Source organism: Lissotriton helveticus, chromosome 6 (genome assembly GCF_964261635.1).
Source record: "Lissotriton helveticus chromosome 6, aLisHel1.1, whole genome shotgun sequence".
Lineage (NCBI taxonomy): Eukaryota > Metazoa > Chordata > Amphibia > Caudata > Salamandridae > Lissotriton > Lissotriton helveticus.
In genome coordinates this window covers 775,268,181-775,294,020 of record NC_136067.1, presented here as the reverse complement: position 1 = coordinate 775,294,020, position 25,840 = coordinate 775,268,181, and the positions used below count along the sequence as shown (strand labels likewise).

The window sequence follows — 25,840 nt, the reverse complement described above, 5'->3', positions numbered from 1 at the left end:
CTCCGCCACACCATCAACCGCTCCCTGGCAACCGCCTCGTTCCCCAACGACTGGAAACACGCCGAGGTCAACCCCCTCCTAAAGAAACCCTCAGCGGACCCCACCGACCTCAAAAACTACAGACCCATCTCCCTGCTCCCTTTCCCAGCGAAAGTCATCGAGAAAGCCATCAACAGCCAACTCGCCACATTCATTGAAGAACACAACATCCTCGACTCCTCCCAATCCGGCTTCAGAAAAAAACACAGTACGGAAACCGCCCTCCTCGCCGCAACAGACGACATCCGCACCCTACTGGACAAAGGAGAAACAGTAGCCCTCATCCTCCTAGACCTATCAGCGGCGTTCAACACAGTCTCCCACCACACCCTAATACGCAGACTCTACGATGCAGGAATCCAGGACAAGGCCCTCGACTGGATATGCTCCTTCCTCTCCGGCAGGACGCAACGGGTCAGACTCCCCCCTTTCCTCTCAGACCCCACACCTACCACCTGGGGAGTCCCCCAGGGCTCCTCCCTCAGCCCGACGCTCTTCAACGTCTACATGGCTCCACTTGCCCCCATCGTCAGAACCTACGGACTCAACATCGTGTCATACGCAGACGACACCCAGCTCATCCTCTCCCTATCCAACGAGCCCAACACCGCCAGACGCCACTTTCGAGAAGGCATGGAAGCCGTCGCCAAATGGATGAAAAACAGCTGCCTACAACTAAACACCAACAAAACAGAAGTTCTCATTATGGGCCCAAACCCCGACGCCTGGAGCGACACCTGGTGGCCCACCGCCCTCGGAAACCCGCCAACCCACACAGACCACGCACGCAACCTGGGAATCATCCTGGACTCCGAGCTCAAAATGGACCGCCAGATCAACTCTGTCTCATCTTCCTGCTTCCACACCCTCCGCCTCCTTCGTAAGACCTTCAAATGGATTCCCCTCGAACACCGAAAGACAGTCACTCACGCCCTGGTCACCAGCAGACTCGACTACGGCAACGCACTCTACGCCGGAATAAACAAAAACCTCATCCTCCGCAAGCTACAGAACATCCAGAACGCCGCCGCAAGACTGGTCCTCAACCTGCCAAAACACTGCCACATCTCCCAGCACCTGCGCACACTCCACTGGCTCCCCGTCGAGGCGAGAATCACCTTTAAGATGCTCACCCACGCACACAAGGCCCTCCACGGCACCGGACCAGCATACACGAACAGCCGGCTCAAATTCCACGCACCCCAAAGGACCCTACGATCAGCCCAGCTCTCCTACGCCGTGGTCCCCTGCACCAGAAAGACCAGATCGGGAGGCCGCTCCTTCTCCTTCCTCGCGGCCAAAGCATGGAACGCCCTTCCGCTCCACCTCAGACAGACAACATCGCTCCCCATCTTCGCAAGAAACCTCAAAACCTGGCTCTTCGGCAGACCCCCTCCTTGATGGAATGGAACCTGCACCCCCCCTCCCCCAGCGCCTTGAGACCCTTACGGGTGAGTAGTTGCGCTTTAACAAACTCTTGATTGAGGAGCCAAGATGGCGATGTGAACGGACGTGAAGTCTCTCGGCTCCCCGATCCTTTGTTCCTCTCGCCGAAATCCTGACGTTATCCTGCTTCGAAACGCTGACGAGGGGACGGAGACGGTGTGCGGAATTGACGGGTGCTCTCCCGCGGTTCCTGCCTGCCTGGAACCCACTGCACGGCCGAGATAACTGCGGAGCCCATCTCTACCCTGAGACCGAGACCCAGACGGACGCGCTGACATGGCGACTACCGGAGCTGCCGAGGCTATGGTGGCGGAGTGCCTATAGCGCCCTGACTGGCGCCTCTACCTACGATTATCTGCGCCTGCCCTTCACTTATGCACGGAGTGCCTGCCGACCGGAAACATCCTCGGGCGCCTCCACTGCCGAGCTCTGCAAGTGAGGTACGCAGCGTCACCCCCATGATGGCGGACACTTAATTACCGCAGCTCTCCCTCAAGCCTGATCCCGACCACCGTGAGCCTTTCATCGCGGGTCGCCCACTGATTGTATGTCTGCGTTCGGACAGCGACCTACATCCCTGTGTTCTCTGTGGCATTTGCGCCCCTGCGCCCCTTTGCTCTCCCGGCGGGGCTCTTGCACTGGCTATCCTGGCTGCATCTCCTGCTAACGCTGCCTCGGATAAGCCCTGGACTCTGTTAAGGTCCCTTGGACGTTGTCTTGTCTGGGATCCGGCGCCTGTGATCGAGACGCATATGGAACCCCCGGCGGCCCCAACTTATGGCTCCATTCTTGCTGCTATCCGTGACCTGTGGTCAGAAATGCTTGTAGGCTTTTTATCACTGTATGGGAGGCTTGGGGCTGCTGCGCCCGTGGTGACCTGCACATCACCGGTCTGCCTCTCTCACTGGGAGGCTGTGTCTGTCGTTACTCCTATCCAGGCTACTTTGTTGCCGAACAATTGCTCTCTCCTTCAGCTTCCCGGCGGTGTTGGCGGACGCACGCTGCTGCCTATTTATTTCACCGGCGCTACAATGTTGCTACCTCCACCAGTGCTCACAATTTCCTTCGAGACTTTGCTACCTTTGGTGATGCCGTCGCGGGCGCGGCAGCTAGCAGATCTGCTTGCCCATGTTCATCTGGCCCTGTTGCTGCTATTCATTCTCTCGCTGACCAGTGAGCAACCATTGGCGCTGTCTAGTGGGATACATGGAACTGATCGTGGACGGACCCGTCCATTTTGTTGTGGAACACCATCTTCCTGCCGAGAGCGGCCATCTTGTCCCTTTGTTCAGCCCGTCTGGACTGCCATGCGAGGGTTTTGGCTGTGGGGGCGAATACGTACTGGTCAGGGTTAGCGGACTTTCTTGGTGGCCTTTGTCTTCCTGGCTGACTACATCTCGGTTTGCAATGATTCATGCATTATGCGACTGTAACTCTCCTTGCGTTGTTCTTGTTGTTACACATGGGGGATGGGACGACTGGACTTGTTAGGCGGGTGGGGCCTCGAGATGAGACGCCCTTTATATGCGTACTATTATGTTGCGTGTGCTCTCTCCCTATTTTGTTTCATACTGCACAAATTGTACTCCTTAGGTGCTATATAGGATGGGAGTTGCTACATGGATGGGGTGTCCGAGAGACTCGGTGTTTAATGGGCTCCTCCCCACACCTTTTTCTTTCTTGGGAGTTATAGATTAGGATTTTCTATTCTTTCTCCCTAATTTCAACCGTGACCTTTTTCTTTTTTCTTTCTTAGGGTTTTCCCTCTCATTTTTCTTTGTCTATATTTCGGGTTCTTTAGCGGGCGATAGACACACTGCGGGGGGGGGCAGGCCGTAGCCTCTGCGATGGTGTAGGGTGGGGGGTAGGTTTTAGTTCTTATGTTGGTTTCTATGGGCCTTATTTTTATTATTTCTCTGCGCTTTTCTTATCTAATTTCTGCTCTGGTCCAGGATAGGGACGTGTAGGGAGTGGGCTGCTCTGTACATGGCGTGGATTGGCTATACTGGCGACTTTGTTGTTTTATTCGTACCCGCCATATTGCCTGGAAATTGCTTTAACGTTGGGTTTCCTGATACGCTATTGCCTGCTCACGCTGTGATGTAATTCTATGTGCTCAGCTTTCCTGGATCTCTACTCTCTCTTCCTTTTCTTATTCCTCTCTCTTCTCATTATTATTCTTTTTCTTTTTCTATATTTCGGGTAAATCTGGGCGACAGGCACGCTGTTCCATGGGGTAGACCGTAGCCGTTACAGTGATGTAGGGTGGGGGGGGGTGTTTGTTGTTTTAGTTTGTTTTGTTCTATGGTCCCTTTTTTGCCTTCTTTAGGGGGTGGGCTGTATCCCTTGTTGTTCGCTCCTTTATTCGTCAGCGTCTGCACCTTCTCCTTTTCGGGGCGGGTGGGCTGTACGTATGGCGTCCACTTTATTTGTTTGTTGGTGTCCTTTGTCTATTTTGCTCCTGATGTGGGCGTGTGTGGTCTTTGGGCTCTGCCCTACTGTGTCATTTGCTTGCGTGGGGGGCTGCTTCCTCCCGCCCCCCCCGTTTTTCTTTTCGATTTATGTTGCATGACGCGCTAGTAGATATGGTTGCTACCTCCTTTAAGTAATGTAAAATGAAACCTCTATATCCTGGCGCTGGCGATGTCGTGATTTTTGTATACATCCTGTATTCATCCTGTCGTATACATCGCTATGTTTCTTCTTTGACTCTCCTGACTTTGCGGCCGGCCCCTGTGGTTGTAGGCCAGCGCTTGTACTTCTACCCTTCTTTTTCAATAAAGGTTTTTAAAAAAAAAAAAAAAAAAAAAAAAAAACTCTTGATTGATTGATTGATTGATTGATCGAAGTATTGTTGCAGTTGCACGGGGAAAGATCTGAGTGTTTAAAACAACCCTGGTTACAAGGCACAAGATGATGGAATAAATGTAACCTAAAATGGGTCAACAATCGGCATTGATGGCACGATATATCCCAGGTCAGATAAGGTTCAATATTACTAACTGTTTTCACCAATAGCGCATGTCACATAGAATGTTTTGTTAGAGCAACATCTTCGCGTTATCACCTGAGCTTGTCCATAAGTGCAGATTCAACCCATTTTCCATCTGCGAGAGTTATGCTTGTGGTGTTAACAAATATATCTGGCCTCCCTTTAGCCTGCAAGCTACGTGCCACATATGCCAGCCTTGGGATCTGTAGAGGATTGTCTAGTTGTATATTACCTCAATCGGTGTCACAAGCCACCATTAAATGCTGATACCATTTGTGAGCAAAGACACAAAAAATACATTTGTCCGAGTTTCGCAATTTTTTCAGCTCCTTGAAAAACACCTTCTATGTTTCCAAGTTGCTAAAGGCTTATATTATAATGTGACATTGGACCAAGCATCATAAGTCAGACTTTGGCAATGGATGTATTTATTCGTTACCTTCTCTCTCAGTTTCCTCTCTTTCCATTCTTGAACAGTGGTCAGGTAGTTCACTGCAGCGTATTCCAACACAGAAAGGAAAACAAAAACAAAACTGATCCAGAGGTATATATCCACAGCTTTGATGTAGGATACCCGCGGCATGGAGGCGTTCACACCCGTGATGATCGTAGACATGGTCAGTACAGTAGTTATACCTGAGTTGGGAAAATACAAAGTAGATCTTTTAACAATCATGTAAGACGCATTGTGCAATTATCTAAACCAATACGCTCTGCATGCATAAACAGCAAGTGACTCCTACTACATGCCTCTGCCACTAAGGTATGAAGAGGCCAGATTTTGTGCCCTCAATAACTTTGTCCCCTGTGATCAATTTACACCAAAGATATGGGAAACATCCTTCCGGATTCAGGTCAATAGCAAGCCAACTGTGGTGCTCCTCGGTCAAACCGCTAATGAGTTAAGCAGGTACCCATAAAAGTGTTACTTTTTAATAAAAAAAAATGTCTCCATAGCAGACCTATCATTTGATGCCTTTGTTAAGTGGGGACAATTTGTATCTGGTTGTTTCTGATATATACGAGGAAAAGGCTGTGGAGAGATGAAATAAAAGAAGGGACTTCCACCTCTGCCCCTGGTCCTGCTCCGTCTAGGGGGTTACACCTATACTCTAGCCTATCAAGCATGTATCCTCCTGGGTCTTGAAAGCACCAGGAAAGAGACTCTATAATACACCCTCTTCTGTATCCATGGATAGAGAGTTTTATTGTAATTCTTCCCTGGCACTAGCCTTTATGATGCCACCATGCACAAGGTCAGGAGGGCAATTTTTATTCTGAATTAAGGCAGAGCACTACTGCTCTGATGACATCCCACTAAAAACCTTGGACAAAAGGTGAGGAAAATGTGCACATCACATCTGCCCTTGTCCTGCCTGCACACCCTTGATCAAGGTGGGTAATGAGCAAGATAAAGGGCCGCCACCACCCTGGGTAAGGTAAGGGGACTATAGAGACCCTAGACCAGAAATGATTAGAAAGGACCAATGCTCCACTTTGTGCAAATCAGGGTGAGGGGCACAAGAAAATGAGTGAAGCATTGCTTCTGTTTTAATTCAAGCTGATGTTTGGGAAACAAAATAGCAAGGGGCAGTGGCAGCTGCACGGCTCTATCCCATTTTTAAGGATGAAGCACAATTGCACAGTCCCTTGGTTTGCAAATTGTGAACAGAGTACTGGGAAAGCCCTGATCTACTGGAGTCCTTTACGCTGCTCGATTTGCCAGGCACCAGAGGTGCAGGCTAGCTCAGTGCTACTTTATCCCCTTTACTTGTAATGCACTTCTCACCCATAGGCAAGGTGGAGGAGGGAGAAGGGTATACACTATCCCCACCTTTGAACAAGTTGGGGTGGTTAAAAAACTACACCTGTTCCGCTGAGCCAGGAGGGGAGGGAGCAAAGGGACACCCTCTATACTCCCCGCTCTCTGGAAGGGAGGGAGAGTTCAGGCCACACACACACTGGCCTTTTCTTAGGCAAGGCAAGGGCAGATTAAAAAGGATGCCCCACCATTGTTCAAGGCAGGGGCCGTCAATAATCTGCTCTACCTGCACATCTGCCCTGTGGAGCCATTTTAAAAAAATGCAATTGTATTGAAAACAACTGTTCTCATTTTGTTTTAAAGAGTACACTTCACCAATTGTTCACTTTGTATCCCTCCCGCACACATCAGGAGAGATGAACAGCAAAAACACCAGCCCCCCTAATTGTTGGGCAAGGTGGAATGGACGACAAGGGAATATATATATACAAATCTCTTCTGCAAGGCAGGGTAGCCTGAGGGGTTAAAATTGAAAATACCCTGTCCACCTTTCAGCAAGGTAGGGTGAATTCACCACATTCTTGTCACTGGGCAAGGAAGGGGTGCACAAAAAAATCAACACTCTGCCCTTGGCCAAAGTGTGGGGTTAAAGGCAGGAAATACCCCAACACCATTGAGTAAGCTGCCAGGAAAATAAAGCCCACTCCCCCATGATTTTATTACGTGATCAGCTATGATGACCACTACCGGAGACCTGTGTATACAATCAGAAACACTAGCACCCACCAGCAAATACTCAATCATCCACACAGACAATTAGATGCACACACAGCATCTGACATCCACACACCCACCATTGACTATGATTATTAATCTCAACACCCTGTGCTGCACAGTTAATTAATAATACAATCAGTATTCAGGATGCTACTTATTAGCAAACCAATAGCAGTGTGATGTTGTAAGAAGTTAGTACCAGAGCTGTGGTGCGAGACGGGAGCAAAAAAAATGCAGTGCCCTCCTGAAAGCCATTTCCATTATGCAATAAGATGCACTCATTTCTTGATATTAAAAAGTGTTTTTCAGAGAAAGAGAAGGTATGGTATAAGATGGCAACAGGCACCATCTGGTCTGGCACCCAAGCTATCTCATTATTACTACAAGCACAGGCATGCAAATAAAAATCTAAAAAATAAATGTTGCATGAGGGTTGCAAGGCCCTATGTTTACTGGAAAGTCCATTTAGCATAAGGGGGGTAAATATTACGTGTTACTTTCTAAAATAGTTTCCATGACTTTCAGAATGTCCCTCTTTTAAAGATAAAAGGTATGTAAAATGAAGTACAAGAAGGGGGGAGATTGCAAGCCACAGTGAGACAGAGAGATATTCAGCAGACGGAGACCATTTGGAAATTGAAGGCCAAACATAAGGTGAAAACAATAGGGGAGGCGCAGGACCCAGAGTGCATACCTAGACACAGTGAGCTGAATTCGGGGGTTGCGATTCTCAAATTTCCCAACCAAAATAGCAGTGGACAGTAGGGTGGAGGGGTGAGATGACCAAGATTTGATATGGGCTGTTTCCATTAGGAGTAGCATCAGTACTGATTTGCATTAGGTGGGCCTATGCCTACAGTGGCACAATCGGCGAAAAAGTCTACAGTGGCACAGCGGGTAAAAATCACTAGGCCGGAATGCAATCCAGAGCAATTGCTTCTTGTTTGACTTGACATTGTCGAGTGATTTCCCCCAACGTTTTGCCTTCCATCCTTCTGCTTTTGCTTACTTTGTTTTTGCGCACCATACCACTGCTAACCAGTACTAACGTGCTTGAGCTCTCTCCTTTAAACATGGTGACACTGGCTTACACCCAATTGGCACATTTCATTTATTTGTAAGTCCCTAGTACAGTGGTATTACATGTGCCAAGGGCAGGTAAATTAATTGCTACTAGTGGTATTGCCACACTTATTTGCCACCCACTTAAGTAGCCTTTTAAAACCTGTCTCCGACTGGCCTTTGCAACCTGTGTGTGGAGTTTTAAACTGTCGTTTAAACCTGGCAAAATAGACTTTTGTTCAGGCCTAAACCTTATTTTCTAACACATAGCTCACCCCTTGGCCAGGCCCTAAACATCTCGGAGGTCAGGATGCAGCGTATTTAAAAACTTGGAAGTGCACTTTTAAACTTTACTTTTTTTGGTATTGAAAAACTCTTACACTCTTTTTCACTAGTGCAAGGCCAACCACCCCATAGGATAACATCGGGTTACCATATTACATTTAATAAATGATAACTTTTAATTAGGATCAGATAGGAATATTGAATTTTGTGTCTTAAGTTTAGTAATTTAAAACCTGCTTTAATTATTAAAGTCGGAATTTAAGTCACAATTCTGAAAATGCCACTTTTAGAAAACTGGCATTTTCTTCTCCCAACCATTTGGTGCCTGCAGCCTGTATTCTAGGTCACTTGACTAGGTGTAGCTGGCAGGTGGTCTTTGTGTATTGCTCCCAGACAATGAGACAAAGGGAGAATAGGTGTTGGCAGGATGGGCCATCTCTGACCTGATAGGGGAGGGAGCTGTCACCTACCAAACTTGCACATCACAAAGGCTCTCTCTGAACACACTCACAAAGGATTTAACACTTTTCTTTTGAGTCACCAAACAAGCTGGCCCATGGAAGGGAGGTTCCAAGCACCTCTGGGGGTTGAACCCTCTAGAAACATCTCCTACTTCAAAACTTGCACCAAGTATAAATATTGGACCCTCATACCCTTTGAGCAGAGTCCAGGAAGTGGTAAGGAGACAGACTAGTGCTGTCTCTTCCCAAGACAAAAAGTTGTTTAAAAAACGATTTTCACTTTCTGTGTTTACTGTATATGCCTGTGGTTGTTACAGGTAAAATTTGTAGTTTTATCCTGCCTGTAATTGCATATTTTATCACCTGTGTTGTGTTTTAAATGTGTGGTTTTCCCTGCCCATTATTGCCTTCATTTAGTGTGTTGAATTGTGGGATTTGCCGCTCAACCTCTGTAGTTTGTCCCTCTAATTCCTTGGTGACAAATCTGTTTTCCCTCCAAATTTCTCCTTTGCTCTGTGCTTAGGCCTGTGTGCTCAAACAGTGCACCCCCGCCACCATTTTGTGTTCACAAGCCAGTGAGGCCAGCCCCCCTGCCCCCCCCCCAGCTACAGGGATTTTCTACATCAGAGGGTGCTTCTGTGAGCTGTATTTACTGGGGCCTGTGCACTTCATTTTTTGGCCAGCAGGGGGAGTAAAGCTTTATTCAAACAGTATTGTTAGATTTCGAGTTAGTGAAGCCTTTACCTGCTGAAGTCCAAAGTTGTGGATTGAGCCTGTCTGTCTCCTAGGAGATTCTGAACAGGAGCAAGCAGCTTCCAACTCCCTGGCCAGCAAACCTTGTCTGAGGTTGCTGGGACCTTATATGGTGTGCTGGTGGTTGGCACATGTGTACACTGAATGGTTGTTGTATCTGGTGTTTCTATTGGGTTAGGGTTAATGTCCTCATTGGTTGGGTATTTGAGGGTTCTGACTGGTTTCTCGGTCTGTGATTCAATCATTGCAGGTTTGGGACTAGGGCTAGGGTTCGGATTTCTATAGGAAGTAGGGACTAGGGCTTCCTATGTTATTGGTTGTTGGGAGTAGGGTGGGACTAGGGCTAGGGTTAGACCTTCAATTGGAAGTAGCTATTTAGTGCTTCTGGTGTGATTGGTTGTTGGACCAGGTGTGGGACTAAGAGTAGGGTTAGGCTTGCTATTGGAAGTAGGGACTAGGGCTACCTGTACCATTGGCTGCTTGGACTTGGATTGGGACTAGTCTAGTGGTAGGGCTAGGGCCTTTACTGGACGTAGAGATCAGGGTTTTTGAACTGATTGGGTGCTTGGACTAGGGTTAAGATTGGATGCAAGGTCCTGGTCTCCTATTGGTTCTAGAAGTTAGGGCTAATGTTGTGATTGGATAATGTTAGGGCTAGGGTTCCGATTGGCTGAAGGGGTCACCTGATTACTAGGGCTACACAAAAGGCCAGGCTTAGGGCGTCTCAGCCCGGGCGTCGAGGCTAAGGGTGGAGAGGACAAGGGTAGTTGCCTGTTTGGGCCTGTTCGAGACTGATCTGGACTAGGGACAGAAATGCTGCCCTTTTTCTCATAAAAAAAACCCTTCACTCTTTTATCCCTCCACTATCCTTTTTTTCTATAAAAATTAACAGACTAACATGTTCACTTCTCAAATTCCATGTTCCATATTCAACTATACTAATATACTGCCCAAATAACTGAATAACATATCTACTACTCAAATTACTTCATATTTATACTATACTAATTTTAAACACTTCCTTTATGGGTTCCGGAGTGGCGTGCTACTCGCCAAAAAGCGCTTCAACACCCATCAGGGGTAACAAGTGCTATATGAATGCAAATCTTTCTTCTCCTTTTATCCATCCGCTATCCTTCTCACTCCAAGTAACAGACTAATATACACCACTGAAATTACCTCATATTTCATCTATCCTTCTGCTATAATTCCAAATCCAAATAACTGACTAACCTATCCACCACTTAAAATGTACTTGCATGTTTCACTATACTAATTCAACACTAATCCTCTGTGGGTCCCGGAGTAGCGTGCTACCCGCCGAAAAAGCGCTTCGACGCCTCGTCAGGGGTAGTAAGCGCTATATAAATGCAATTACAATACAATACAATACAATACCCATCTCCTCAGCACATCTCTGGACCTGTGGATACTACAGAAGAAGGGCTGCTGTGCTGCTGTGCTGCTCTGCTACCAGATGGATTGCTACCTTATTGTCTTGCTACTCTGCTGCACTGCTCCCTGCTTCCCTGCTTGCTAAGAAGGAAGACAGGACCTGAGTTCTTCATTCCAGGCTGCGTAACTACAAGGGAAAGAAGACTGACCCCTGTTCTGAACTACAGAGACATAACAAGCTCCAGAAGCAGCCCAGCTGACCTGCTGCCTGGACCTGAAACTGGACCTGCAGCTGGACCTGATGAGCCCTGCTGGCCTCTTTTAGAGTGAGTTCCTGATTCTCAAGAGGTGCCCCTCAAGTCCTGGACTCTTGGTGTGGTCTCAGCTGAACTCCCTCTTCTAGAAAGGAGAAATCCTGAGGTTTTGGGCTCCTCGTAACCTTAAGCAGGATTGTTTGTGTCAAGATCTTGTCGCCCACCACTGCGAAGCTCTTGTGTACCCACCAGTGATGCCCTGCAGCACAATACCTGCACTTCACGCTAAAGAATCGACAGCCATATTGACCACCAACATAAACCTCCAGCAACGACCATCCACAACACCCAACAGGATCTTTGTACTACAGCGAAGACCATCTACGTCGCCAGGCCTGGTCTTCGTGCTACATCAACGTCCATCAAAAACGCTCTCCCTGCTCTTCGTTACCCCCTCGACTATGAACGGCACTCTTCGCACTAGACTTTTTCAGCAGGACAAACCTGGTCCCTGTATCCGGCCCATGCTCCATGGCAGGCAGCCTGAACTTGTGGCTTTCACCCGGTCTTGCACAACCAGATAACTGTGAGTGGCTCTTTGTGCTTTTAGGTGCTTATCGGAAATCTTTGAAATTGCTTATTTCCGGTTCTACTAAATTTTACTAAATTGATGTGGGATATTTCTTGAGTTGTGTCTTTACTTTATTACTGTTTGAAGTGTTGCATACATATTTTACATATTGCCTCTAAGTTAAACCTGACTACTTTTGTGCCAAGCTTCCAGAGGGTTCAGCACAGGATAATTTGGTGCTGCTTGTGTTTCACCCTGACAAGAATTGTGGTTACTGCCTAAGTATGGTTTCACCTTCCTCAACAAGTAATCCAATTTCCTACACTGCTGGTTAGGCTACTTGAAAGCATTCATATCATTCACCTTTGGGTATTTTATTGCCAGTAGTAGTGAGTGGAAACTTGAGAATGGTGCAGCTTTTCCAAGTCTACTACTGCCAATGTTTGTGAATTCCAAAAAGAAAAGAAGAAAATGTGCACCCACTCAAGGAGTAATTTTATGGGTGAAGATTTACTACTTTTCTGTTAAACCAGAGGCTATATATATTTAAGGTCTAATCCAAAAACAAATAAGTGTAAATCTCTAAATGAAATGATAACCAAACAAAAAACCAACACAGCCATAGCAGGCCAACTCAGGGCCCAAAGGCCCAACTACCTAACCAAGAATACATTCAAGGGGTATTACATCTCAAACATCACAGCTGAAGCTATCCCCCTGCTCAACCCACCTGGGCTTAGTAGTTCTTTCTAGGAACTCATGACCACAGTCTTGTACAACACAGCCTTCTTGAGTCTCTGTCCTGAGATGCCTTATTTTAAATGTATTTTCACAGCACGCAATCTACTTTGTAACTGCCAAAAGAATCCTTGATGGCAGAGTTCCTAAATCGAAGCATAGGGGCAGGCCTCCATGTTTCTGATCCTCACATTTTACAAAACATTTTATAAAATGCTTGATAGCGCCATGTACTAAGCCCAAGTCGCAAATAGAAGAGGGCACACAGTGAAATTAATAGAGCAGGCCAGAGCAAGACCTGGGTCTGGCTTGGCTCTAAAGATTCCATGCAAAATCTGAACAATTACATTTCAGAAACAATCATGGCTCACCCCACAACGACAATGATACCTGAGAAGTAAGGAGGTCAGTACTCATGTAGATCTGATTTGTATCATAAATGGAGCAACATTATAGTTTAATAATCAAATATAAGATTTGCTTGTACAGCCAGTTGACATCCTTAACTCAAGTATTTAGAAGTGCGCTCATATGTGAGAATAAAAAAAGAGGCACTGTGAAATTAAATACATGCCTAGGATCACACAATTTGGACAAGCAGGGAAACTGGTATTGATTCCAGATTATAACAGGACAGGAGGGCAATGCAGAATGAGTGGATGACAGGTCATGGCCCTGGCCATGGTCAGACTAGGAAGTTTTGAGCAGACAGTGAGTGTCCCTTCTCTGAGCAGCCATAGATACTCTTGGCGTGAGCTCAATGAGATGCCGGTGAGAGGCCAGCATCTCTATACAAGGCAACCAGATGGAGTTATAGCACAGGTGTTCTGCTAAACAGAGCTTACGAAAACTAATAGTATGTGAAGGGGCCCAAAACCAGCAGAGGAGAGGGTGGTGCCTTTAATACATCACAACATTAGTACCATCAAATAAAAAGGCTTCTGCAAGGCTGAATCAAAGAAGACTAGGGAAGTAGAATAGGTATTTTAATAGAATGACCCAGAGATAAATTTAAGTTCCTGGGTCTATGATTAACAATCCTTATTATTCACAAACCTAACCTAAGGATTGTGCAATCAGCATCATCAATGGTTACTGTGTCCAGTCAATTCACACAATACAGAGCATCTTACCCCAAGCAGCTTCATTACGTTGTTTTTACAATTGTATTACATTGATACTGATAAATCTAGACCCCTTGCTTCATAGTTATGGTATGTTCAGACCAACATGCACACAACACAAAGATCATTATTGCCCAGTACAGAATAGATCACGTAAATTACACCACAACATCACCTCAAATAGTTCTTGGCATTCAATGTTGTTCCTTTGTCTCCGGGGCCCACACAGGAGACTGGAGAATAGAGCTTCCTTCAATGCTCTGGCTTCTTTGCCATACCCTTTATAATTAGGTGTTGTGCATTTGCATACACACCGTCCTCCCTCATCTTTCATGTTCACAGCACTCCTCGGATCTTACAAAGAGTTTTAGGCCAAGGCACAGGGGCACATTTTAACCGGGTCCTGGATACAAAAGCCCTACAAGTGTCTTACTGTGGGCTTCATTTGATATGTTCCTTGAAGTTTTCTGAGCTGTCTTGTGCATTATTTTCACTACATTGTATTGCCTTATGCCTGGCTCCACTCGAGGTGTCTTTCAGGGCCTTAAATTACTTACAGAGTTTGATCTCTGTCACCCAAGTTATTGTGTAGGGTCTTTCATTGCTCTTAACCCTTTCTATGCTGATGACGGAACCGCTCCGTCATCAGCTGTGGTGGCGCTGTGCCGATGACGGAGCGGTTCCGTCATGGCCCGGCCGCAGCGCCTGCGCTGGGCGTTCTATTGAGCGGGCGGGGCCATGACGGAACCGCTCCGTCATGAGCACAGCCCAACAGCGGCTGATGACGGAGCGGTTCCGTTACCAGCATGCGGCCACCGTGCGGCCGCCCCGCCCCCTTAGCGCTGCGGCGGAATAGCCGCCGCAGCGATGTGGTTAAGGACCTAGTTACAGATGACATCCAACCCAGAGGTGCCTTAATACTACCACAGTTCTTACACTAGAAAATCTCTCCCCTTAAGTGTATCTGAGTGCCTACAAAGACCACAAAGGTTGTTAGTGCAGGGTATCTTCCAATGCACCAATCTTGTCCAAAGTGGTTGGATGCTTCATTTGAGTGTATGAGACCTCTGCTTGAAATTTAGTCTTGGACAATTTTTTGGGTCATGTCACTAAATGTTTCTCAATAGTACACGTCTTTTTTCCTTCACCCTTTGTTTTTGTTTTTAAACAGCTTCCCTGTCACGGGTACCAGGACCCTTGTGGTGACCTTTGGGGGCCTGCCTCAAGCTCTCACGGTCTGAAGCGCACACCTACTATTCTTATTACTGGCTCTTTAGAGGAACGTTATCTTTGAGGTACCTCTCAGGGTCCTAGAATGGTTTCTCCTCATGTGCTCTAAGAATTCCTCAGCTAGGAAATGTTGCCAGGGTACCTTTTCGCCACAATGTAAGAAATAATTGACTATGACATATGGATAATTAATCTGGGACACGTTTACTAGAGAACTTGCATTATATTATGAGTTTAAAATTTTTGAGAATACATTTTATAATGTTACTAAATTAGATACATATGTGGAGGATTTGTTTCATTGTTGGCTCATATTTTTTGGCATAACATTTTTACAGTTGGCAGAAAATGGCACTGAAATTTAGAATCTTGATTTTTATCATGCTTTGTTAGATGGGAGTGAACACTTTAGGAATATGTGTTATCTGGTAAAATAACATTCCTGTCCAAAGTAATGTATTTTAAGATCTGTCATTGTACGGAAGTAAGGCCAGATAGGTTTGTCATATGTGTCATCTCCTCCCACATCAATAAACGAAGCTAGGAGGTTTCGCCAAGACTATACACAGACATTGCTGAGTTATCCGTTGTACAGAGAAAATTATAACTTTTTGAAAAACTTAGAACATGTTTTCCTATGTGGTTCAATGCTACCTCAAAGATGCATTTAGTAGAAGTGCTAGTGTAGAAGGAATTCATCTTTTTGCAAAATGTGGTGCACAGGAATGGTGTCAGGGTGAGTGAACTCAACTTCTTTGAGCAAGCTATTGCTAGGCATTTTATCCGTCCCTATTCAATATACTAATCTCCTTTTTTCAGACATCAGTGTATTTCTGAATCAATTATATCAAAATAGATGTTATTTAATATGATCTACCAGCAGAATTGCAATTTTTTGGAAGGAAAAAAGAAAAAGCAACATGGTTGGACAGCATGAGTAGAAAAAGGTTTCCATGTATGTAAACATACAATGTTAACTTAGGGCGCGATTTAGATATTGGCAGCCGATATACTCTGTCACACTGGTGACGGATATCCCATCTGCCAAATTAGGATATAATGGGATTCATTTTTTGGCGGACGGGATATCCATCACCGTTGTGACGCAGTAGCCCGTCCGCCAATATCTAAATTAGGCCCTTAGTCTTTGAGCCTCCCTGCCCAGTGTACATCTAAGATCACAGCTAGGAAACAAATTACCTTTTGTTCTGTTTTTGGAGAATATAAACCTTCAAAAGCATGCGTCATTATAAATTCATGATATATACAGCATCCAGCAATTTGGGGACAAAACCAGGGCATATTATGAAGCCATCAGAATAATTAGAAATAGACTTTAAGACAATATATTAGTAATTAAACACAATGTTATGGTAACAAATCCTATGTTACCTAATTTGTAGACACACTGTTACCCAGATAAAGACATCCTGTCCCTGAGAATGATAACGGTAGATGCCAACTAGGTGTTTAAACCTGATCAGGAAAACTAAAGCCGAGAAGCCAGAGAAATGCATTTGTAAAGCCTTTAGGAAAGTCAAATGATTATCAATGAAGCGAAAATTGAAAGGAAGATTGTTCCTGTTCCTAGCTGCCAGGAAAAGGAACACCTTCTTGAGTGGGCACAATGCATCCTGGGCATTGCAAGAAACAGATGAGGGGATGATAGTAGAGTACAAGCAGCAGCGGAGTGAGAAAGCTTTCATTGAAGATGTATGGAAACTGCAACATGAAAGGCATGATGGACCTGAGGGTATCCAATTTTAAATTGAAAGGGACTGGAAGCCAATGGAGGGAAGGAAGATTGGGAGAGGTGTGACTCTGACAAGAGAGAAAGAAAATATCACAAACTGCAGCCTTTTTGACACAAGAGAGTCAAGCCATAGAAGCCACAAGTAAACCAGGATAAAATGAATTGTAGTAATCTACACAGGAAAGGATTACCACCTGGTCAACCATCTGACGAGCTGACAAACGCATTAATGAAATGATTTTATGTAGAAGTCGAGTGTGATAAAAGCAGGACTAGGAGAGTTGGTTGATCTGCGAGAAGACAGAGATCAGTCAAAACTAAATCCAAATTTCTAACAAAAGCAACAGGAGAAGTAACTGGAGCAAAATCTTCATATGTGAAAAATCACCTATAATCTCTGTCTTGTAAGTGTTTATTTGGGGGGAATTTACAAGCATCCGACAGACTACAGCAGTGAGGCAGGAGACAAGAACTGCTCAAGACACCGCCATTGCCAAGTCCAGGTGAACCAGGGATCTGTGTGCCATCAGCATAGGTCAAGAATGTAAGGCAAAATGATCGTACAAGCTTTGCCAGAAGGACAATTCAGATGTTGATCAATATAGGACTGATGGCAGAGCACTGTGGAACTACATGCACATAGGCATACAAGCCGATCTGAATGGAGGGGTCAAGACGGTATGGCACCTAACAGTTGGACCGAAGGCACTAAAAGTAACGGCTTGGGTGTGAACACCAACTGGAAAGATACAAGTAAGTCAAATTTGATCTGACAGTTTATCAACAGCTGCAGGTCAAGAATTTAGGGAAATCCTAATCAACCATTCACCTCAAATCATCCAAAATTGAGACTAGAACGACTCATTATTATGAATTGATAAAAAAAAGTTAGTATCTAACACATTTAAAGGCTTCAGGGAACTCATAGATTTGACTATGGATTTCTTTTTCAAAGAAAATAGAATGGGAAGATGAATATAGAATAACAGTTGTTAACCACTTGGATGCTAAGGTCCCTGATAATCTTCCATGCAATTTCCATTGAAATCAATGGAAACTCCATGACGAGCTGAGCTCGTCATGAGCGTCGAAGGGGTTAAGGATTGCCAGATCAGCTGTGGGTTAATTAACAGAGGAACAGCCTTCACCTTCTTCCAAGTGAGGTAGCAGTTGAGTTTGAAATAGAGGGATTACAAAGGTCTTAGACTATAGGTCCTATCACATTTGGTATTTTTTTTTAAGATAAACATGGCATGACTCCAGAGAAGTACTCGAATTGATGGGCAAAATGTCACATTTTCGTGGGATAAAGATGAAAAAGAGCACAAAAAATGTCCATCAGAAATTGCAGAGAATGACTTAAATGTTGATAGAATGTGCGATGGTGAGGTCTCAAGAGAAAGCAATGTGCTACATGTATTTGCAATTTTGTCATGAAAGTACTGAGATAGATTGTCACAGAAGTATTAAGAAGCTTTAACTATATTATTAAAGCATGTAGGATTCACCAGAGAATTTTAAATTTCAAATATTTACCTGGTGTTATTAGGCCGACGACTCAATAAGTGTGGCTTAGAACGCTGCCTGTGTAACTCAAAAGTTTTTATTTGCAGCCCCTAAGGATGGAACTACATTGCACACCCTTGGAGGGAGAGATGCCTCTAGGCCATGCATTCTCAGCTTATTTACAGCTGCATTCGAGATTGCCTAGATCTTGGTTAAACCCATGGGCAGAAGGCGGATGAAGGTGGCCAAATATTGATTTGAAAGGAATTAGTGTGTCTAGAGAATCCGAAACCAAAGAGTTAGTCTGTATTACTGCCTCAGACAAAGATAAAGTTGAGTGAGGTTAGGGTCCTCTAATTCAAATGGATTTAGTTTGGCCGGTAGTCGTTTAGTAATCAGGACACAAGATGTTGAAATTAGTGTGATCTCATAGGGCTCTTTGAATGGGTACATTATATATTAATAGAGAATAAATTAGGTCTAGTCCATGTTTGATGATTTTCACATATAAGGACAGTCTATAAATTCCCATTGTATGTCACCCCAAAGTAAGGTAAGGTACTAGAACGTTGAGTACTTAATAGCATGCTAACCAAATATTGTAGCAAAAATATTAATGACCACAATATTGACATGGTATGTATAAAGAGTTAAGTATAAGTTTACTACACTTAACTCCACTTATATGTACCCTGATGATGTACGTCTTTTTAAGTACACAGATGTAGAATTAAGACTAGCACATATGTACTTACCTATGTATTACTAAATCCACAATATTTAATTTTTTGCTATTTTGACTACGATATTTTTTTAGCACATTTTTCGTGTAGTCGATATTCTTATATACAAGTCGAATTAGGGCTTCCATGATCAATAATTGTTACAGTATTCTATTATCAACTTCTAGATAGTGCACAAGAACAATATGACTCTCATTACATCACTGGTCTCTGTGAATACTTAATGAACAACCATGCCAAAAGAAAATATCTGATTTGAAAACCCATTCACCATATTTTACTAGTTCATCTAAAATCTAATGGGAGTAGTGGGAAACGCATACAAGGTGGGGCACAGAGAACACACACTACACAAAATACGATCAAGATTTGAAATTATCAGCATACCCAGGAAAACAAAATCCAGAGAGACGCCTGCGAAACCCTTAAGAATAGAGGCTCTTTATAAGAAGATCTATAACAAATACTTGAACAATATATAGAAGAAAAAAACATCCCAGAAAATAGGAAAAGCTGTGTTAAATCCCATCTTACTGGGAGACCCAGTTAAACAAAATAACCTAAAGTGTTGTCCTTTAAATGTAGATATGCTCTTTACAAATCATCTGTATTCCTAGAAGTGAATCTTCCACTTTGGTAGCAATAGCAGCACAACAACCTCAAACAACATGTCTCCCACCACCCACCAAGATACGTACAAAGAGTAGTGATACCCCAAGTGTATAACAGAGATAGTTAAACATATAACATGTAAAAGATAGTCTTCCACCACGAGTCCCATCAGCTCCAATCCTCAACAGCGCATCTTGCTTTAGGTACATAATTAATGGTACAAGACCTCTGAGTACACAAAAAGGGATAGAAGCAGAGTTGCATTTCCAAACTGCAGACTGGAGGATATGCTCACAAACTGCCCTGATATGGATTGTAGTACACAAATTAACCTCAATAGAATAACTTCATTTTCAACACTGTAGCAAGATCTGTGAATTAGGAGTAGTCAGCACTAGGCATTGCATAGCGCTCATTTTCGCATGTGTAAAGGAGCACTGTTAAATTGCTATAATGATTAAAAGCTATCTATATTCCTCCAGGTCTGACCACGAGAAATAAAGGCTAGTTGGTAATTGCCACCTAAAACAATTTAAATTGTACATATATATCTTATTGACTTCACAGAATTAAGAACCTAATAGCTATCTAAATTAATTTAATTTGAAATCTGTCAAAATTCTGATGTAATCTACACTATGTTATAATAGCAGCCTCTGAAAAAAAATGGGCAGAATCAAAAGTAGCTTTCTATGTTTATGTTCTACCATCATACAAAATGTTCATATGTTTTAAAGTAATGAACACGAAAAGCAGTATTTTGGCTCAGAAATCTTCCTTAAAATTCTTATCAAGAATCATTAATTTTTAGGTCTTTAGGTCTTTGTTCTTTTTCAATTCATATATTTTGTTGCACTGTCTAATACTACTTTAACTAAAATGATGTGTGTGTGTGTATATTCCATAATGTAATTCCTCTTTCATCTTTCTATTAAACAGTTGTTTTTCTCTACACTATGTGGTGTACATCAGATAAATAATCATATTAACAAAGAAGTTTGACCTTAACAAAACTCATCACATACCTATTCCCAATCCCATAAATAGGGATAAAAAAGGTCTCCCTTTTAGGGGACCTCATGTAATCGACTTGTTTTTTGGGACAAAAACGAGCACGCGTTGCATTGCTTTCAATGGCAACGCGTGCACGTTTGGCTACTCCCTTGAGGGAGCGAGCTTGAAACCATCTGTTTGTAATTAACAGATGGTTCCTGCTGGCTCCCGCAAGGGAAGGCGCAGGCCCCTCCTCTCCCCCCACTTCCCCTCGCTGCCTCCTCCTCTAACTTTTTTTTTCACTTTCAGGGCGAGGCGCGCGCTTTTGTTTTTCTTTACTGTCTGATCTGGACGCTTCGTGTATGTATGTGCTGCGCAGGATGGTCTTGTGTGTATGTATGTCTGTATGTGCCACACGTACGTCTTGTTGGTCTGAATACGTAACTTGTGTACTTTAAAATATATCGGGGTTGACAGCTCGAGGATAGGTAGTATGTGCTGGTTCGGATACATTTTAAGTATGTTGTAAGTATGGCCAATCACATCGCTCTTTCCTGTCGCTGAGTGCCTAGAAGCAGCATGCAAAGGTTGAAGAAGCACTTGGTGAGTGATAGGGTGACCCTCTAGCGCTCGGCCGGACCCACCCCACCCCACTCGCTTAGAGGCTTATGTCGCGTTCTGCTGCCCTCCAGCCCTAGTCCAGGTCTGTACATGAAGCGGACAGCTTGTGTTGAAAGTCTATCTCCTCAGATCCCCTTTTTACCAGCCCGGTCCGTGCAGCCCGCTCGGTGGGAGAGCTGACGGGACCCCTAGATGCGCCCTGGGTGACCACATCCTTCACCTCTCGCACCCGCCGTCTGGTTGCAGAAAGTTCAGCACTTTCCAGAGTCAGTCAGCGCCGGGGCAGAAACAGGTCCGGCAGCCATGGCAATACAGATCCCACTGCCGAAGCAGCAACAGGGCCATTAGGTCTCACGGGGGCAGAAACAAGTCCCGCCGCCAGGGCAGCCGCGTGTCCCACCTGGGGACATTTTGGGAGATCAGTTCCCCGGGCCCCGATCTTGCCGCCGCCGGCCGACTCTGCCTGTTTTTGTTTCAGGGGGGCCATGAGAGGTCAGAAGAGGAGAGCCGGCAGGGCGCAGCTGCCTAGATCCGAGTTACTGATGATCAATCGATCGATAATTATAAGGCGGCGGTGCAGGCCATCCCGCCGTGACCGCAGGAGCACAGATATCAAAATATCAGTTTTTATCATGCATAGTTAATTAATACACCACAATAAAACATGGAACACTAGGGGTTTATTGAAACCTGCGTACACACTGCAGGCAAAATGTTGGAGGGCCGGAGGGGACGACTCAGCCATTCATCCTTCAGAAACGGATGGCATGTGTTCGACGGCGCGATCGTGTGTGAAGTGACTGGCCTCTTTCGCGGAGACGGCGAAATGTGTGTGTTTTTACACTTTAAACAGAGCTTATTGCTGGACGTAGGTAATTAAGTGCCGTTTACTGGGGGTTGAGGGCAAACAACAAACATCGCTAGGGGTGCAATTAGTGCCCTTTAATGGCCCGCCCGCCCTTGCCTCACTGTGTGTCCCACGGACGGGCCGCGCTGCTTTTATTCTTTTATTGCCTACTTCCTCTCGACGGCTGCTCTTCCCAGGTTCCACCCTCACTCCTCAGGCCTGGAGCGGCCCGGGGGCAGCGCTGAGGAGAGCTGTGGGGGGTAGAGGCTCCATGTCCTTCAGAAGGCCCCAGATGCCGAGCAACAACAGCCTGCGACCAGCAGTGAACTGACGAATTCCGCATGCGATATACATGTGTGGCATGTACACGTGCGTGCACGTGCATCATGGGAGGATTGTACATACCGGGAAGCAGTGTGAATGCCGTGGGCTAGCGCGATCACATGACAATCGGCCACCGAGCCAATGAGGGGTGGATTTGTGATTGGCACCAGAACCCCGAGGATGCATTACTGGGCCACAATACACAAGTGTATTTATTGTTTATTTCACAGCTGGGCCCGTGAAAGTCCTCCAGCCTACCCTATATACTGTCAACACAGCCTCTAGGACAAGCTTCCCTAGCCCCCTCCAGTATGGGTGCGCCCCTCTGCCTGAAGCTTTAAGTGGTAACAAGTTGTGAGGATATTTGGAAATGGTCAGTGGCTTTGCCCAAGAGAGGGGTGGAGTGGTAGTTAACGCCATAAGGGTGCCCTGCTGCAGGGTTTGCATTTTGGCAGGGGGCGGGAGTATCCTTAAGGGTCGGTTCACTGTAGCGCCTTAAATCACGGTGCGGGGTCCTAAGCGCTTTGGGCTGTAGCGGCCATTACTTGTGCGCCTGGTGAAGGGTCGACAGATGCCCGGCTCTCTGTGCTCCCAGCACTCAGATGGCAGGGGTGGGGGGAGGCGCTCTCCAGTGGAGTCAACAGACAACTGTACCCCCACATGGTTCCCTTTGATGCATATGTGTCCCCCAGCGGGGGCGGAAAAGTAACACTTCAGAAGGAAGATAATGTTCATCCCTATCGCCCCTCAAGACCCCCAGCCTCCCGGTTCAATCATTCGTCCCATTAAAAGGGGGCGCCCCAGGAGGGACTGGCTGCCGCTCTCTCCTTGTGAAGAAAAACAAAGGGGCAGGACAATGGGGCGACCGTCCGAAGGCACATGTCCAAATAAACCCCCTCCCCCATGCACTTCACTACAAAGGTCCAGCCTGCACCCTCGGAGGCCTCAGGTATTAGAGCACATGTACCTCACAGGCCGCATGCATACAATACAATACAATACAATACAATTTGTAAAGCGCGCTATATACCCGTGGGGGTCTCAAGGCGCTGAGGGGGGGGTTGCTACTGATCGAAGAGCCAGGTCTTGAGGAGTTTCCTGAAGGCCGGGAGGTCCTGGGTCTGTCGCAGGTGCGTAGGGAGAGTGTTCCAGGTCTTGGCGGCGAGGTAGGAGAAGGATCTGCCGCCGGCGGTGGATTTTCGGGTGAGAGGTACTGTGGTGAGGGCGAGGTTGGCAGAGCGGAGGTTGCGGGTGGGGGTGTGGAAGTTGAGTCGGTGGTTGAGGTTTGCTGGTCCGGCGTTGTGGAGGTCCTTGTGTGCGTGGATGAGGAGTTTGAAGGTGATCCTCTTGTTGACGGGGAGCCAGTGCAGGTCTCTCAGGTGGGGTGTTAAGTGGTTGCGTCGTGGGATGCTGAGGATGAGTCGTGCCGCGGCGTTCTGGATGCGTTGCAGTCGCTTTAGGAGCTTGGTTGTTGTTCCAGCGTAGAGGGCGTTCCCCTAGTCCAGTCTGCTGGTGACGAGGGCGTGGGTGACGGTCCTTCTAGTGTCATGGGGGATCCATTTGAAGATTCTGAGGAGCATTCGGAGGGTGTTGAAGCAGAATGCAGAAACTGCGTTGACTTGCTTGGTCATGGAGAGGGCGGAGTCTAGGACGATCCCCAGGTTGCGTGCGTGGTCGGTGGGTTCTGGGGCTGTTCCTAGCGATGATGGCCACCAAGAGTCATCTCAGACTGAGGGGACGGAGCCGAGGATGAGAACCACCGTCTTGTCTGAGTTCAGCTTCAATCTGTTGTGCTTCATCCATTCGGCGACGGCCTTCATTCCTCTGTGGAGGTTGGCTTTGGCGGTGTGGGGGTCTCCGGTGAGGGATATGATCAGTTGGGTGTCGTCGGCATAGGAGATGATGTTGAGGCTATGTTGTCGCGCGACGTGGGCGAGTGGTGCCATGTAAATGTTGAACAGCATCGGGCTGAGGGAGGATCCCTTTGGGACGCCGCAGATGATCTCGCTGGTCTTGGAGCGAAAGGGTGGGAGGCGGACGCTCTGGGTTCTGCCGGTGAGGAAGGATGTGGTCCAGGCCAGGGCCTTCTCTTGGATTCCGGCGTCATGGAGGCGAGCTGTTAGGGTGAGGTGGCAGACCGTGTCGAAGGCTGCTGATAGGTCTAGAAGGATGAGGGTGGCTGTTTCTCCTTTGCCCATCAGGATCCTGATGTCGTCGGTGGCGGCGATGAGGGCGGTCTCAGTGCTGTGGTTGCTGCGAAAGCTTGACTGAGATGGGTCCAGGATGTTGTTGTCTTCGGGATAGCTGGACAGTTGTCTGTTGACAATCTTCTCCGTGACTTTCGCCGGGAAGGGGAGCAGGGAGATGGGCCGGAAGTTCTTGAGGTCGTTGGGGTCCGCCTTTGGTTTCTTTAGTAGGGCGTTGATTTCTGCATGCTTCCAGCTCTCCGGGAAGGTTGCTGTCTCGAAGGAGGAGTTGATTGTTTTCCAGAGATTGGGTGCGATGATTGCGCTGGCTTTGTTGAAGACGTGGTGAGGGCATGGGTCAGATGGGGATCCGGAGTGTATGGAGTTCATGGTCTTGATGGTGTCTTCGTCGCTGACGTTGGTCCAGGTGGTCAGGCGGCTGGTGCGGGTGGAGGTCGCAGGACTGGTTGTCTCGGCGGTGGATGTGGGGGTGTCGGAGTTGAAGCTGTCGTGGATGTCGGCGATCTTGCGGTGAAAGAAGGTGGCCAGAGAGTCGCACAGGTCCTGAAAGGGTGGGATGTCGTTGGTGTTGGAGCTAGGGTTGGAGAGTTCTCTCACGATGCTGAAGAGCTCTTTGGAGTTGTGTGCGTTGTTGTCTAGGCGATCTTTGAAGGCGGTCCTCTTGGCGGTCCTGATGAGTTGGTGGTGTTTGCGGGTTTACTCTAGCATTGTGCTTTTACAGGCAAGGAATGCACAGTGGTCGCTAAAGCCAGCTGGCCTGGCTTGCTTCTTGAGCTCCGAATAAAACATGAAAGTAGCTTGCTGCAGTGAAAAAGAAAGAAACACCGAGTGCTTTCTGCAAAGCATCTATAAGATAAAACCTTTCATGGGTCATGAGTATTTCTTAGATGTAAAAAAGTGCCTCTTGCAATGGAAACTATCTTTAGAGGGTGGAATGCCATGGTGAATAACATAAGGGAGGAGAGTTACACTCAGGGCCATTGGAATTATGCGGCAACTGAGGGTCAAGTTAGCAGGGTCAAGCTGCAGGGTTGAGGAAATTATGCAGCAAGAAAAGGCAAATTATGCATATTTTACGATAGTATAGTCCATCCACTTTAGCACACTTTTGTGCACATGTGAAAATATCGGGCATTACACTCCCTGCCATTTACCCATGGTCCTACTTTTACGTATTTGCTTCTTTCCCGGATTTGTTCCAATTGCTGCCCAACTACATTAACGCGATCACTGCCCACTTAAACCGTTTTTAGGTCTCGCCTAGCTATCGCGTAAGCGATGCTATGCGAGATATTAAGTAAGGGGCTTTTAAAAGTGCTCCCAAAGGCTGCAGGCGGATCGGGTA

At 46.2% G+C, this 25,840-nt stretch overlaps 1 protein-coding gene across 1 annotated transcript in view; it reads right to left on the bottom strand.

Moving 5' to 3' along the window:
* The window catches only part of LOC144761529 (gamma-aminobutyric acid receptor subunit rho-2-like), a 578,022-nt gene that overhangs the window by 42,298 nt on the left and 509,884 nt on the right, over nucleotides 1-25,840 (bottom strand). The window contains exon 8 of the mRNA XM_078646849.1: nucleotides 4,917-5,113. Coding sequence (XP_078502975.1) covers nucleotides 4,917-5,113 — 197 coding nt within the window. The remainder of the gene's footprint in view (nucleotides 1-4,916; nucleotides 5,114-25,840) is intronic.